The sequence below is a fragment of the Anabrus simplex genome, chromosome 1, assembly GCF_040414725.1.
Source record: "Anabrus simplex isolate iqAnaSimp1 chromosome 1, ASM4041472v1, whole genome shotgun sequence".
Classification (NCBI taxonomy): domain Eukaryota; kingdom Metazoa; phylum Arthropoda; class Insecta; order Orthoptera; family Tettigoniidae; genus Anabrus; species Anabrus simplex.
In genome coordinates this window covers 649263471-649281377 of record NC_090265.1, presented here as the reverse complement: position 1 = coordinate 649281377, position 17907 = coordinate 649263471, and the positions used below count along the sequence as shown (strand labels likewise).

Here is a 17907-nt window from a genome sequence, read left to right as displayed (position 1 = left end):
ATTTATCTGGAGTGAAAATGGGAAACCATGGAAAACCATCTTCAGGGCTGCCAACAGGGGGGTTCGAACCTACTATCTCCCGGATGCAAGCTAACAGCTGCGCGCCCCTAACCACACGACCAAGTTGCCCAATACATTGTTGTGATATTTTAAATCACTCTTTATTCCATCAAAGAAACTGGACTCAGTTTTCATTGTAACATTATCAGTAATGTAATGATTAAAATTTATTTCAACGATAATCATCAAATGTACCAGTAATGCAATGATTTAGCCTCTTATAGTTTATATGATAAGTACAGACATATTCAACATACATGTGCTAACTGCCTGTTCTTGCATATGGTGCTCACGCGTAGTCTCTAACAGGCAGACATTTGAATAAACTGAGTGTCGGGACCAGGCAAGTTGGCCATGCGGTTAGAAGCACGTAACTGTGAGCTTGCGTCCAGGAGATAGTGGTTTCGAATCCCACTGTCGGCAGCCTTAAAGATGGTTTTCCATGGTTTCCCATTTATTTATTTATTTATTTATTTATTTATTTATTTATTTATTTATTTATTTATTTATTTATTTTTTGCTAGGGGCTTAACGTCGCACCGACACAGATAGGTCTTATGGCGACGATGGGATAGGAATGGCCTAGGAGTTGGAAGGAAGCGGCCATGGCCTTAATTAAGGTACAGCCCCAGCATTTGCCTGGTGTGAAAATGGGAAACCACGGAAAATCATCTTCAGGGCTGCTGACAGTGGGATTCAAACCCACTCTCTCCGGATGCAAGCTCACAGCCGCGCACGTCTACGCGGTTTCCCATTTTCACACCAGGCAAATGCTGGGGCTGTACCTTAATTAAGGCCATGGCTGCTTCCTTCCAACTCCTAGCCCTGTCCTATCCCATCATCGTCATAAGACCCATCTCTGTCTGTGCGACGTAAAGCCACTAGCACAAAAAAAATATAATAATAATAAAATTGAGTGTCTGATAGAAAAGAATGGAAAAACGTTTGCTACAAATTTCCCTGAAGGACAGTTGGCAAATCATTTCCAATCAGTCTTGCTTGAGAGGATGCCCATAGCAACATTACTCCCTTGATGAGAACATTTATCAGCTCTGCATTTTTCTTTACACAGTGATTTCTATTGCTTCATGATGTAGAGAACCGAGAGATTTTTTAATATGCTAAAAAGGCTCAGAATAATAGACATAATATTTTGAGTTTACGCTGTGTGAAAGAGCAAATGATTATGTAATGTTTAGAAGAGTGTAGCAAAGCAGCACTGTAGTGTATATGTATATATGGGACCAGTTGCTTTTGTATTGTCATCTGCAATGTATCTTATGAAAATGGAGTAATACTACTTAGGACCATGTAGGTCATGGCTTGCCTGCTGTAAGTGCAGTGCCCATGCTAGAAATACCTGTGACCGAGGGCGCAAGTTTCTTCCCCTCACTTGGCTTGTACTTCTTCACGTTGCTGACTCAGGGCTGCGCATGCCCGGCGGTGATAGGCTCCTGTTACCTGTTTTGATCTGTAAGTAATGGTTGAAACATTCAGCTACATAGGCTGTGGCATAAGGTTTGAAACAGTAATTTGTTAATGTGTGTTTACTTCTGTATCAACATGGTTGCTTGAAGAGATGCTGCTTTTATCATAGCCTATTTTCTTTTGTTTAAGTTTATAAAAGCATGGAGTTCTGCTACACAAGCAATATGGTAGCGGTATAGTATTTGGTATTATTCTACTTCACAAATGTTCATAGGAGAGAAAATGCCTTTTATTTTGTACTTCATTGCTTATGGCAACCTTTAAAGTTATAATTTATTTTCATGGTACACGGTGATTACAAATCATGTTCTTCGGCACATTTTATACAAACGCTGTGCTGAACAGATGTAATTATGTACGTCCTTATATGAAAGAATATATACACTATTGCACAGAGTACCGTAGTTAAAGTATAATGTACACCCCTCCAGGCTTGCGCTATCTGATAATGTTCTGCGCTAGAGCTCGTAACTCATGCACACAGAGTTGTCAGTCAGCTTGTGACCTTGACATGCCTGATATAGGTGAACAAAGTGATCTCATAAGGTGCCATAAACTGGGGGCTATGCTGCTTGTCTCTGTTTAAATGAATTACAGTATATCAAAAATATATACAAAAATAATTTATTTAATTAGCTTTATATTAATGAAATACTGGTAGTTTGTAAATATAAATGCAATTTCAATATAATCTTTTAATGGAAAGACACATGCTAAAGACTGCGCATCTAATAGTCCAGGTTGAGTGTGGTTTTGCTGTTCACCACGTGGGGCAGAGTTGAGACTGAAGCTGATCAGTAGTTACCAACAAAATATTGAGGAGTTTCTGTTAAGTGGTTAATACTGTGAAAGTGTAAGATGATGTCAGAGGAGTGTATTGTGTTTGTTTAAAGGTTAAATTTATCTAAAAACAGTTAGTGTAATATGACTGTTGAGGAAAGTTAATCACTGTGTACATAAAGTGGTTTCAAATATGTAGCTCAGGCAACTGACCTTGTTCTACATTCTCAAAGCTGAAAGCAAGGAAGATTAAGTTCTAGACTAGGTTCCCTGTCCTTTAATTGTACTGTATATTGCTCAACAAATATATATTTTAATATGCATCAACCATTTTTTGTTCCTATAAATACGTTAATGCTAAAACATGCAAGCTCTTAAGTGTTTAGGCTTTTTCAATTGTGAAATTACCAGCGTTTCACCACAGTGCACCAGCTGGCTCATCAGCTGGAATGTTGTACCTTTCCAAGACGGTGGCGCTAGTACGCCATTGAGACACCACTACAAGCCTCCTATGTAGGACAATGCAGTGACACTGCACTAGGGAAAGCATGTGCCTCTACTTGTATAAATGCCTGCCTTTGGTCTTTGGTTTCGTTCTAGGAATCTTATTTCTTTAAGTTTATGCTGATTATATATAATAAAAATGTGGTGGTTGAAAACGACCAAGAATAGTATAATTAGAAGAAACCTGAATTGGAACACAGTCAAGGAGGAACAATGGAGGTTGGATAGAGGAAGATGGAAAGGTGCCAAAACATCCCAACCCAGCGGGAGTCTGACGATGGAAATGGATGATGATGATGATTTTTTTTTCCTACCACAATGTTGTACCCAACTGAGGAGCGTTATGGAATTTATTTAGCAGATGAATTTGCTTTCTTCTCTTCCCAGAATCTTTTCATCCTCTTGCTGTGTTTTCTCTTCTGTTCTTCGGTCCACGCAGTGGTGGTTCTTATCTTGACTTTTTCAGCAAAATGATGTTTGTTCACCAACGTGTAATTTATTATTATGATTTCCACTATTTATAATCAAAATTTAAAGCATGCCTTTTTTATGTTTTGTATATATACTATGTATTCACAACTGAACTTTTTGAATGTGTGTTTACCGGGCGAGTTGGCCATGCGGTTAGAGGCGCGCAGCTGTGAGCTTGCATCCGGGAGATAGTGGGTTCGAATCCCACTGTCGGCAGCCCTGAAGATGGTGTTCCGTGGTTTCCCATTTTCACACCAGGCAAGGCTGTACCTTAATTAAGGCCACGGCCGCTTCCTCCCAACTCCTAGGCCTTTCCTATCCCAAGTCGCCATAAGACCTATCTGTGTCGGTGCGACGTAAAGCCACTGGCAAAAAAATTTATGTCTGTTTTCTACATTTTACATGGGTAAGGGGAAAGAGTGCTGCTGTAGCCTTCACCTATAACATCAATTTTCCTTGCAATGCTCATGATATTACCGTAATACTATTACTTATCTATGGAGGATAAGTGGTTCAGTATGAAGAAGATGTACAAGGAGTAACTGTACCTGATGATGATACCTACCTTGTATCTTGCAATACGTTTCTTCCAGGAGCGGATACCAGACTGCCAGACCAGATGTAGCACTTCACGGTCAAAATTAACATCCCAGCCTTCATGAGTGATACCAAATGAGAAGGCAACAGCTGAGTGAGCTTCAGCCATTGTTGTTTACTTATCACTTCCTGTGTTCACAACCAATCTGAAACAGTCCAATTAAAATTTGATGTATAAATGAACTGGTCCATTTACAACAGAAACATTTGTAATATAACAGCTGTATAAGAAATTCACTTTTCAGAGATCTTAAACTATACACATGAAGCCTCTAATGTCTTACTCTTTCCTTTCAATGCAAATTAATCAAGGATTCAACCAGAGAACAAACTATTATACAGCAAGTGACCATGGTACTGCACTGATCTACTGAATACTACATAATATTGCATTAAATTAGAATAATTTCTACACTTATTCTACACTTCACATAAATGTAAGGAACTGATGCAGCTTGAAGCTTTACAAGACTGTATGTATTGTGATCACAGCCATAGAACCTCCAGTTTACAAACTGAATTTTTTTACCCCATAGTATGATATATTTCCTTTAAGAAGACCATCCATCTGAAAGGCCAATTTTTGGTAATTCATCATCTGGTTGTCTGAAAGAGGTTTTTATAATGATTATATATCTTAACATTGTAACTTATAAATGTTCAGTAGTTTGGCCTTTGTAACAGACAAGAAGTGTTGAGTAAGAGCAATAATTTTGTTAATACCCTGCTAGTGTTGGAAACAATGGGTGAAACTATTTGCACATCCCAACAACCTATCTTCTGATGAAAGGGACTTCAGTGGGATTTCATGAAACTATATGTCTGGAAATTATGCGGCATGTCCTCAAAATATTATCGTAAGTACGTATATCCCCAATCACGTCATCGTTATGCCAATGTAAGAGCAACACGAACTTTGTCATAGTTACCTGACTGGAGTATAGCCCTGTTACTTGTCCAGCTCCTTGGCTAAATGGTCAGGGCAGTGTCTTTGGTTCACAAGGCCCCGGCTTCGATTCCTGACCGGGTCAGGGATTTTAACTTTGTCTGGTTGATTCCTCTAGCTCAAGGACAGGAAGTTTGTATTCGTCTTCATGTACATCTTCATTTACATACAACATATTACACTACAAACCACACGCAACTAGAGAGCAACGCCGAGCAGAATGACTAATTACTCAACACGGTCATTTAAATACAGCCAGGTCACAGCCTTCCATAACATCCCTCTGTAAACAAATAGATATTGCTTGCCTGAGAAAATCCCTCGCAGGTAACATTCATATAAACCCTTTCAACCGCTTACAGCTGAACTATCGTTCCGCTCAAAGAGGTCGAGGTGTGTCCCTTTTCCCTCTATTTGCAAGAACAGTATCATATCAAAGTGGTTTCTTTAATCGTTCTGCTCGGCTGTGGAATGAACTCCCACCACAGATGAAAGAACTACCTCCAGAGAAATTTTGTAAAGAGGTAAAAAGGATGTATATATAATGAAACCTTCTGTACATAATATAATTTTTCTACTGTGTGAATTTTCAGTATGAGTGAGAGGACGGATGAAAGTTTATGTGATCCCGAGTGAGTGAGACTGTACTGTATGTGGGTATGAGTGAGCCGGCCTAGCTAAAGTATATGTGGGGATGAGAGAGAGAGAGAGAGAGAGAGAGAGAGAGAGAGAGAGTGAGAGAGTGTGTGAGTGTGAGTGTGTCAAATTACTTGAATGTTGACCATGTCTTGTGAGTAGTATATAAGTATGCCTGTAAATACGGTAACTGTATATAAGCACACTATGTAGAATTTAATTGTATATTTGAATATTGTAATTTTAAGTGGTGATGGAGGCACTTTCGTGTATGTGGGGTTGTGCCCTTTCTCCATTCACCATCCATAAATTGTACCTACAATTAGTGGAAAATAAATAATAATAATAATAATAATAATAATAATAATAATAATAATAATAATAATAATAATAATAATAACAACAATAACAATAACACGCAATAGTGAATATATCCCTCCACATAGGGTTAGTATTAGGAAAGGCATCCAGTCATAAAAATGGGCTAATGACATACAGAGGAAAAGGCCACGAAAGATTTAATTAACATTTTCTTGGAAAGTTCGTGGAACTTGGTTGAGACAAAAGCATTGTTCTATCAAAAATCATAAGTCCTGCACTGTTTGACTGGCAGCTTAAGACGAAGATTTCTATGACTAGGGAGTTTATTTTCCTCTGTAAGTTATCAGCTTCTGAATACTCTGGTTCTGTGTAATTTTAAATTTCAGTTGTACAGTGTACCATATTCTGTTGTTATTTCCAGAGTTGGAAGTAACTGAGTAAAAGTAATCAAATTACTCATTAGTCATTTTTACTAGTAACAGCTTGTAATTTACTTCTTAAAACAAAACTGTAAATGTTACATTCTAGTAAATGATATACATAGCACAGAATCAGAAATGTGAACAAATAAATTGATGATTTCTTTTTTTTTTCATTTCTACTACAGCAGAACCAGTGTTAGGCAAGTGATAATTTGGAAAGATTATTCATTGGTACTACACCAGAATGTAAGACAAATTTAAAATAATATACAGAAAGATGTTAAGAGTATTCTTAGTTTAAACAACTGAGTAGAGATGGGTTAGATTCCCACCTCAGCCATACTGGAAGCGATTTACAATACTGCAGACATACGCTTTCCGAAAGTTGATGGAAAATGTAGTCTGTGGATAGATTGTACGAAGTTGGTGACAATGGAGAATTTTGCAAGACTCCTCTTCATATAGGAATCGGTTTGGTTTTCCCTTTCAACGTCTCTACTTGAGTGGTGGTGTCTGTAATTTTATTATTAAGTTTATAGAAGGAATAGGTTTAGCTAGAGTCATTCTGAAATGTTTGAGGCCTATATTATCGAATACTTTCGATGTATCTAGGGATACTACTGTGACCATTTACTTTCCCTTTTGATGACTGGAGGCTTCTTCATAATATAGATGTATTAATTAGAGTTCCTGGCCGATTACTAAATCCCCTTTGATGATGGTTAATATTTACGAAAAATCGTAACTGTCCATCGAGAACTCTTTCAATAACCCTTCTAATAACCGAGCAAATTGTTATTGGTCTCCAGTTGGAAAGGTTGCTAGCATCACCATTTTTGTACAACAAAATCGTTCGAGCCTTCTTTAAGCAAGCTAGTACCTCCCCTATTGTTAGCATTCTTGTCGCAGTCATAGCAATTATTTCGCAGACAGTATCATGAATCATGATCCTGCTGCGGTGTCAACAGCGATTCGGCGGTTTTCCGTGGTTTCCCACTTCTCCAGGCAAACGCCGGGATGGTATCTAATTTAAGGCCACGGCCGCTTCCTTCCCTCTTCCTTTTCTATCCCTTCCAATCTTCCCATCCCCCCGCACGGCCCCTGTTCAGCATAGCAGGTGAGGCCGCCTGGGCGAGGTACTGGTCATCCTCCCCAGTTGTATACCCCGACCCAGGGTCTGAAGCTCCAGGATACTGCCCTTGAGGCGGTAGAGGTGGGATCTCTCGCTGAGTCCGAGGGAAAAACCGGCCCTGGAGGGTAAACAGATTAATAATAATAATAATAATAATAATAATAATAATAATAATAATAATAATAATAATAATAATAATAATAATAATCATCATCTAAGAACGTATACCTTGTGTTATATGATTTGAAAGGCAGTAGGATTACGTATTATCAGTGTTAGTAGAGGAATATACGCCGAAGATTGAAAGCATTGCTCTCAGCGCGTCTGTGAAATAGAAATCAATTATGAGAAAGAAGGTTCTGAAGACTGTGTCTTGTGCATACAGCATGTGTCATCTGCATAGTAGATGGGTATACTGTATTATTTTACTGTTGATCTTGATTCATTTAGCATCTTTATCAAGTGCACTTCGAAAAATAGCTTGAGAGCAGCCTGTAAGTTAAAAAGAATGGGAGGATTGTCTCGCATATTTTTGTATCTTGGTCTCTTCAGTGACGTGCTTTTCAAACTTATGTGGGCTGCCTGTTTCCAATACAGCCTCTTGATTATGTTAACGGAACGTCTTCACTGTGAAACCCAGTACGTTTTAGACGATGTGTAAGAATGTTTAACGTTGTCAAATGCTCCAAGTTACTGAATGTTATTCTCTTTAGGGGGAAAAAAAAATCTCGGCGCTAAGATGTAGGCTATGTACCCGTACCGGCTGGAAAAGTCTTGATCTCTACCCTTAACACGCACAGGGGGCAGTACGGAACTGGTCCGACGGTCAAACATCCCAAAGATATTTTTGTTCCATAACGAAAGGTCGCTGCTGACTGGTCCGAACGAATGACTTTCTAACCTAACCCCTCAACAACTGCCTCTTTACTCTAGACTCGGTGTCAGTTCACACACAGTCTCAGTGCAGTGTTGTACTATAGTAGAAGTGTGCAATGATTTTCGTGTTAAGCGAGAGGGGCTTTAAGTTAGTCGTTTTTGAGAGATTTAAATATGACAAGGTGACAGGACATAATCATGTCAAAAGTAGCGATCCTAACCTAACCGAAAGGCCACTACATATATACGTTATTTGACAAGGCAAGGCTGCTACGTACAGTATATTTACTGTATTGTCCTATGTAATTTTACGGGGACAGTTGGTAAAATATACGAGCAGACGATAAGGCTTCTTCGATCCTTGATTTTGATATTTTAGCATCGGACCCCACTAATTGGTAAATCTCCAAATTCCTATAACCATCGGACCAATTCGACAACACCCCGCGCAGGAATGGAGGAAGGAATCAGTTTACCATTTCGCTGCTAACTCACCTGTAAAATGAAATGGCGTATGGCTTTTAGTGCCGGGAGTGTCCGAGGACAAGTTCGGCTCGCCAGGTGCAAGTCTTTCGATTTGACTCCCGTAGGCGACCTGCGCGTCATGATGAGGATGAAATGATGATGAAGACGACACATACACCCAGACCCCGTGCCAGAGAAATTAACCAATGGTGGTTAAAATTCCCGACCGTGCCGGGAATCGAACCCTAACCATTTAGCCATGGAGCCGGACAACTCACCTGTAACTGCAGCTAGTTGAACAACGAAACGCTGTCTATTATGTAACAGTAGCGTCGATGTTGTATTTCAACATTTCGTGATAAGCAGCATTACGACTGATTGACCTTGCCTGTGACAGTACCTTCCCGGCACAGGGGTTTATTACGAGGAGCAGCATTACTGGACATGGACGGTAATTTACTTGACAGCCGATGCAAGGAAATTACGAATAATGACAATGCCAATAAATATAATTTAATTATAAGAGGAAAGTGTAAGAGAATGCACGCAATACTTTGGAAGAGAAGCATCAACATGATACCAGGCGAGCTTACGAAAACAGCAAACAATATTCAGGTGAATAATAATATGATGATGATGATGATTAACGGGGTATGAGGTGTAACGAAATGCAAATTACAACTTCAAAATGTATTCACTGACTAGAATCTGAAACGAATGGTAATGAGAAAATGATCCTGAAACAAAAATAATCAGTGGATCCAATTCACAATGCCTTAATGGGACGATGCTTATTATCTAAAGAGGTCCAAAATCCAGGTCACCTGTCCCTCACAGTGGTACTAATCACTAGTAAAGCAGAACCATGGTATTCCTCCTACAGTGGTACTAATCACAGGTAACGTAGACTCATGGTGGTACTAATCACAGGTGATGTAGACCCATGGTATGTCACACACAATGGCACCACTCGCAGGCAACACAACCCCATGGTGTTTCGCACATAAGGGTACTCGCAAGCAACGCAGACCCATGGTGCTCCTCACATAGTGGGACTAATCACGGGAGCCGGTATTCCCGTGACGTTCCTCACTTGGTGGAACTTATCACAGGCCACGTATACTCATGGCATCGCTCACATAGTGGTATTAATCGTAGGCAATGCAGACCCACGGTGTATCGCACACTATGGTAACGCCCACAGGCAACGCAAGCCCATGGTGTTCCTCACATAATGGTACTACTCTCAGGCAACGCAGAACAATGGTTATCCTCAAGTAATCGTATTAATCACGGGGGTCGACCAAACCCGTGGCGTTTCTCACATAGATGATAGGAGTACTAACCACAGGCAACGTAAACCCATGGCGTTTCTCATAAAGTAACACAGGTAACACAGACAAATCTGAACACAGTGGAACCGACCAGTGGAATACACACGATGACCTCTATCATAAGCAACACTCAGACCCATACGTTCCTCATATAATGGTACTGCTCCTATATAACGTAGACCCATGGTTTCCTTCGCATGGTGGTACTAGTCGCATGTAACGTCAACCCATTGTGTTCCGCACGTAATTGTACTAATCACAGTTATTCTCATGGTTCTAATTTCATCATCTTTTGGTCGCCTCTTACAACAGGCAAGGTATACCGTGGGTGTAGTCTTCATCTGTGTCCCCAACCCACAGGAGGGGGGGGGGGGGGGTCAGGTGAATACTTCATCCTGAAAAACAAATTCCATTGCCTTCTGATGGAAAGAATTGATCACGTGTAAATACAGAGTAAGTAGTGTGTGAGATGAAGTAATAGAACAAGCGCCGGAATTCAAGGAAATGGCTTTAGATTCGTATGGCGTGCTATTAACGTAGTGGCTTAGCTGCTGGCTTTTCACCTGGACAGCCGAGGTTTGATTCCGGGATCCCGGATTGGAATTTTCACAAGAAAAATCATGTGGCGTCAGTAAGAGCATCCGACCTTAAACCCCCACCCTGACTCCACAATGAGCCAAGGTAGCTCTAGCGAGCCCAGTAATACCTGGGATGAGCTAAATGAAAGTTATATGGGGAAAGAACTCAGACTTCTTGGCAGAATGATCGGCGTACTAACCCTCAGTTCAGATGGCCTCAGGTTCGATTCTCGGCCGGGGCACTCCTCTGGTTCGCAGGCTAGCTTTTTATGTTAGTCTTAATTCACATTCTCATTTACATACAGCACATCACATTACTAACAGTCCTGCGCGAATACACAAAATATTATCCGCATCCGCATTTCCTTCATCCGCAACCACGAATGGATATCCGCAGATATTGTAGATATCTAACTACAGTATATTACACGCAAGATATTGAAACGGACAGATCTGTTAACATAATACAATAGGCCTGATACCTAGCACCAGAACGCCTACAGTCACAGGGTAATGAGGGATTTTTTCTTGCGACAACTACCAATGTAATGACCTTTGTTCTTTCCTTCCATTAACTGCGGACAGGGACGAGTTAGGCTTAGTCTAGGTCAGATTTACGGCTTTATGGTCTCAAGAGTCTTTATATATCACCACTGTCCCATACCAGTGTCAAGCATCGCCTAACCACAAGCAAAAATAAGAGTATACCTGAGTGAAAATCAATAAACTTTATTATTTAGAAATTATCAGAAAAAATATCCGCACTACCATACAGTTTGCATCCGCCAAGACACTAACTTCGCGGATATGTGCATCCGTGCAGGGATCTACACATTACCAACTACCACATCCGTCTATATGGGGTTGGCGTCAGGAAAGGCATCGGCTGTATAACTACAGGCGTCAAACTGAAAGACCTGCACCTGGCGAGCCGAACATGTCCTCGGACACTCCCGGCCCTAAAGGCCATTTCAATTTCATAATAATAAGGCTTTTTCTTTTTTGAAGAAAAGCTAAGAAAATTATTGGTGAACACTTTCGCGTGAAACTGCACTACTTCATACCGTGTCGAAACAGGGTGTTGCAATGATAAGTATACTGGCCGAGCGGCCTTCATATGATAAAGATGGCAATACCTAGAAAGAAATAGTTATGATTACGGTATCTAGAAAGATAAGCTGGATTAGTAACAAATGCATGTCAGGGGCTCTTAAGTTGGAAGCGTCGTTTGGCGACCACGAGACTCTTAGCTGGCATTGTTTCCAGTTACTTGTGCCATCTATCCTATCGGACCTCCTTTGGTCAACTCTTATTTGCCCATCCCGACGGTATTAGAACATTTGAGGCCCAGGGAATCTTTCACTTTCATGCCCTCCGTGGACCCTTCTTTGGCCGATACCTTCATTTTTCTAAGTGTCCGATCCCTTCCTTTTCTCCCCTCGATTAGTGTTAACAGAGGATGGTTGCCCAGTTGTACTTCCTCTTTAAACAATAATCACCACCACTGACATGGAGAATGGCACTGCGCAGATTAATATTAATGTTACCGTCTTGTTTTTACCGGAATGGTACTTAGATGTCAACAGGTCCACCTGTCTGTCTGATATTGTTACGTGCTCATGCGATAGTCAGTCCAATCGTAGTCCCCTGAGGTATTTCCGGGAAGGAATAAGCGAATTAGACCGGTGACCTCCCAGCCGCCGTCTTCTATTTTGCTATTTTGCTTACCTCTGGTTTTCGCGTGAGCCTTCTGGAACGCGAAATGAGAATGTTCCTTCTCGGCCGCATCGCCAAGATTCTAGTACTCCATCACCAGGATAGAAAGAAGGCTTGCTGTCAACATAGGGGAGTTGGACAGCAGTAGTGTTGGCTATCGTCGGAGTGGTGGTGGTGGTGGTGGTGGTGGTGGTGGTGGTGGTGGTGGTGGTGGTGGTGGTGGTGGTGGTGTGAGTGGTGAGTGTTTCACTAGAGTGAATGCTGTCGTGGTGGGCTGTTGGAGAGGAGTGTTGGTTAGCACTGTTGTCGTTATGTTGTAGAGCTGGACAGCGGCTGTTGTACTGGAGTAAGGCTGATGACACACGGAGCGGTTTTTGCCGAGTCGGCAGCCGCGTCGGCCGCCGCCTGTGATTGACACACAGAGCGGTTTTTGCCGACTGTGACGAAACCACTGCCTGCTCGAACTGCATCTAAAATGACTGCTTATAAGCAGTCATCGGGTGCGTATCGAGCAGGCAGTGGACAAAACACATTAGTGAGCGTGACGTTAGGTGAGGAAGCTAGCTAAAATTACCGAAAAATAAAGGATTGTTCTTATTCTTATTCCAAAAGACTACTTACTCTATATGTCCTTTTACGTGTATATTATTGAATTTCAAAGATACTTCATGATATCTAATACAAGAATACCTACCAATGATGCAATCGCCGCGTAAATTCAGCCACGCCCGACTAGAGCGAAGCATCAAGTCAGCCGTGATTCAGCTGAATGTAATAAATCTATGGCGCTAGAGCGCGCACAAAGTCTTCAAAACGCTCGCTGCACCGCCAGCTACACGACAGGCCGAGTCGGCAAATCTGCCGCCTGTCGGCGAGCACCGCTCTGTCTGTTTCATCCCATCTGATACAATAGAAACATGCGCCGACGCGGCGGCCGACTCGGCGAAAACCGTTCCGTGTGTCATCAGCCTTAGTGAGCAGAAGCGGTGCTTGCCGTGGCCGTCGTTGCTGTGTATGAAGTACGACGGCGAGTAATTTTAAGCGTGGTCTCTGATTATGCTAGTGGTTTAACGTCGCACTAACACACTGAAGGCTTTTAGCGACGCCACGATGGGAAAGGGCTAGGATTGAGAAGGAAGCGGACATGGCCTTAATTAAGGTACAGCGCCATCACTTGCCTGATGTGAAAATGGGGAACTACGGAAAACGATCTTCAGGGGTGCTGATGGCGGGACTCGAACCCACCATCTTCCGAATGCGATTCTAATCGCACGGCCAACTCACTCAGTGTGATCGCTGTTGTTTAGTGGTGCTGTGTTACTGTCGTGACGAGTAGTTCACTGTGCGGAGCGGCCATGTGAAATTATTTGTGTGCGTGACGGACTTTTCTGGAGTCGAGCCACGAACAGTCGACGTGCGTCGTTATTGCTAACAAACTGTGTGTTCGAATTTGTGTGCGTGAAGCTGTTGAGTGGAGTGACTGAGCGTGCGAAGCGAAGTGAAAGGTGAACTGTCAATCAAGATCAAGGGAGGGTTCCCGTTCCAGGCAAAAAGTGCTCAGTTGGAGATGTGTTGCGAGGGCTTAAGACTGTGTTAATAGCCACTAATTAGGGAAACGTCATCCATTCTCAAATCTAATGACGTGTACGCGTGTGTGAACTATTTTAGGCGATTCTAGAATAAATTAGTTCAGTAAAAGATACAGCGTTTTATTCGTAACAATATAATTTGTGAGGATGCCCACTGTAGTAAATGTACGGATGCACTTGTAATTAATTTTGGCAAGAATTGTAGCCTGTATGTTAAAAACCACTATAGTACTCTTCCGGAGTTGTAATACGATGATCAATAATGGACTAAACTACATCTCGTCCCAATTATCTTCTCGAAGCTGAGCTTTCTCCGTTCCAGCCCGCATACCATTTTATTCACTTGTCTTACGTAGTGGCGGAGTTAGAACTCTCGATTCACATTACAGTAAAAATTACAAAAACTTCAAAAATTATGTGAATAATAATACAAATCATATGCGGTGTAGAACTGTTTTTAACCATATTATTAACCAAACTACTAACACAGTTATTCAAATATTGTATACTGTGAAAATCCACAGCCTGTTTCCAGTCATTCGATCGGGTCAGGAATGAAGCCCCCATCTAGCGGCGAGGATAGGAATTGTGCCGGCTGCCGAAGCCTGTCGCACTCCTCTGGGGCAATGATTATTGAATGACAGATGAAATGAAATGATACCGGTATTGGAGAGTGTTGCTGGAATGAAATATGACAGGAAAACCGAAGTACCCGGAGAAAAACCTGTCCCGCCTCCGCTTTGTTCAGCACAAATTTCACATGGAGTGACCGTGATTTCAACCATGGGACCCAGCGGTGAGAGGTCGGCGCGCTGCCGCCTGGGCCACGGAGGCTCCACAAACTATAAATTAAGGTTATAGTTATACTGCTTAATCTCTAACAAGGATGATGAGTTCATTTATATGTGAATATGAGTTCCAAGGATACAAAATACACACACTGTGGTGGATATTTTCAAGGAGAGAGGGAAGTAAAAATACATATTAGTCGCTCGTACCCACAAGTTCGCCGTGCGAATCTGACGGATAGACATCAACTTAAGGGATCACGACAAGACATCTGTAATGTTAATGAAGAAATGTCAGCTCCAACCAACTGCTGCTAGTGATGCCTCTGACTAACCTATCTCACAGTTTAAAAAAGAACTTCGTGAGTGGAAACAGGGGTTCGTCTTATTGAGTAATGAGCACATTACAGAATATGACAAAGATGCTGAAGACTTCGCCAATTTTTTGAGCAACAGTATAAACATCTTACAGGGACCGAAACATCCAGCTACTAAATATTATGAAGCCAGGAGGGGGAAAAACCCATCTCGTCAACAATAACAAAACTTTCAGTAAAACATCTAATCGAGAACGTGCGATGAAAAGGGCCCGTGAAAAACGTAAAGCTAGATACAATTACGAGGTCCTATATTTTACAACCGAAGAAGAAAGGCAACACGTCGCGTTCTGGATGATAAATATAAAACGTATCCAACTGAAGGTAAAGAGAGTGATGAACATTTCATGGAAACATTTTCCGTGGAAAATTCTTTTTTGTAAACAATTTGCTTTACGTCGCACCAGCACAGATGGGTCTTATGGCGACGATGGGATTCGAAAAGCCGATGAGTGGGAAGGAAGCAGCCGTCGTCTTAATTAAGCTACAGTCCCCAGCATTTGCCTGGTGTGATAATGGGAAATCACGAAAAACCCTCTTCAGGGCTGCCGACAGTGGCGTTCGAACCCACTATCTCCCAGATGCAAGCTCACAGCTGCGCGTCCCTAACCGCACGGTCAACTCGCCCGGTAAATTCTAATGTAAGGAGTGAATATATAAACGGAGTGAAAATGATCAAGCAGAGCTGGACGCTACACTACCACCATCTCTGAGCAAGAAATAGCATTAGCAACTCGCCGAATCGCTGTTGACACCGCAGCAGGATCATGATAGTGTCTGCGAAATAATTGCTATGACTGCGACAAGAATGCTAACAATAGGGGAGGTACGATTTTGTTGTACAAAAATGGTGATGCTAGCAACCTTTCCAACTGGAGACCAATAACAATTTGCTCGGTTATTAGAAGGGTTATTGAAAGAGTTCTCGATGGACAGTTACGATTTTTCGTAAATATTAACCATCATCAAAGGGGATTTAGTAATCGGCCAGGAACTCTAATTAATACATCTATATTATGAAGAATCCTCCAGTCATCAAAAGAGAAAAGTAAATGGTCACAGTAGTATTCCTAGATACATCGAAAGTATTCGATAATATAGGCCTCAAACATTTCAGAACGACTCTAGCTAAATCTATTCCTTCTATAAACTGACCGACTTAATAATAAAATTACAGATACCACCACTCAAGTAGAGACGTTGAAAGGGAAAACCAAACCGATTCCTATATGAAGATGAGTCTTGCAAAATTCTCCATTGTCACCAACTTCGTACAATCTATCCACGGACTACATTTTCGATCAACTTTCGGAAGAAAGCGTATGTTTGCAGTATTGTAAATCACTCACTTTGCTGACGACACTCTCGTTATAGGAAGGAATAAGGAGGCAGCACTTGAATTGTCCAGGAAGGCAATACAACTGTTTCAGGAAATTGGCCTATGTAACGACCACTGACAGTGAGTTTAGACACATCGTGGGCCATTATGACACTGGAAAGCGAAATTATAGTGGAGAGAGGCTACTACAGTTTTGTATGGAACGTGAATTATGTGTAACCAACACATTCTTTCAACATCACATTCGTCGACTGTATACATGGTGCTCCCCTGATGGTCTTCATAGTAATCAGACTGATTTTATATTGGTTAACAATCGCTGGAAATCCTACGTCATCAATGCAAAAACATACCTGGTCCAGCTTGTGGCACAGATCACCAACTACCGGTGTTCCGGTTGAAACTCAGAGATATGCGCCGTGTACCTTGTAAAATGCAAAAGGTGAAAACTCAAAGAGTTTTGGTGTGGAAATCCAAAATGTTCTTTTGAACACTAGAAGGGAGCACAGTACTGATGAAGGGTCCACATGGGAAGACCTCAAACAAAATATAGTGACCATGGCAATGAAACATCCTTCTCCAATACAAAGTCATCGTACGTGTTGGATCAGTGATCATACGTGGCAGCTCATAGAACAGCGGAAACAACTGAAAGAAACAGGCTTGCACATTCAAGACAGATACTTTGAGCTGTGTCGTGAAATGCAACGTAATTGCCGCTTAGACAAACATAAGTATCTGTCAGGAATCTATGGACCGAGCTCGATAGCTGCAGTCGCTTAATTGCGGCCAGTATCCAGTATTCGGGAGATAGTAGGTTCGAACCCCACTATCGGCAGCCCTGAAAATGGTTTTCCGTGGTTTCCCATTTTCACACCAGGCAAATGCTGGGGCTGTACCTTAATTAAGGCCACGGCCGCTTCCTTCCCACTTCTAGCCATTTCCTGTCCCATCGTCGCCATAAGACCTATCTGTGTCGGTGCGACGTAAAGCAACTAGCAAAAAAAAAAAAAAAAAAAAAAAAGGAATCTATGAAGAAATTGAAGCTCATGGCCATCATAATGAGACACGAGATATATACCGGGACCGTAAAGTAAAATAGCTGTCAAATAAATACAAACCTCGTGCATGGTCCATAGAAGATTTTAATGGTCATAGTATACATTATTTTGAAATTGTATTGAATAGATGGAAACAGTACTGTGGGGAGTTGTATAAAGAAGAGACAGTACAGCCGATGATTTAATGGCGAGATTATGAACAAGAACCAGAGATCTTACTTCAGGAAACAAAAAGGGCGATCACACCGTTGCGACCGCACAAACCACCGGGTTCTGACAGCATTAACAGCTGAACTACTGAAAGAGTCGAGCGATACTGGTGCTCAAATTGTCACAGACATTTGCAATAAGTGTAAACCAGATGACTGGGTTACATCCATCTTCGTCCCCTTGCATACAAAGGGCTCAACAATGAAATGTGATAACT

General features: G+C 41.6%; 1 protein-coding gene across 2 annotated transcripts in view; it reads right to left on the bottom strand.

Annotated features, from left to right (window-relative positions):
- Positions 1-17907, bottom strand: part of LOC136857271 (carnitine O-palmitoyltransferase 1, liver isoform) — a 336584-nt gene that overhangs the window by 118417 nt on the left and 200260 nt on the right. For both annotated transcript variants that reach the window (XM_067135788.2, XM_068225119.1), the window contains one exon: positions 3869-4046. In XM_067135788.2, the coding sequence (XP_066991889.2) occupies positions 3869-4009 (141 nt within the window). In that variant the 5' untranslated portion in view covers positions 4010-4046. The remainder of the gene's footprint in view (positions 1-3868; positions 4047-17907) is intronic.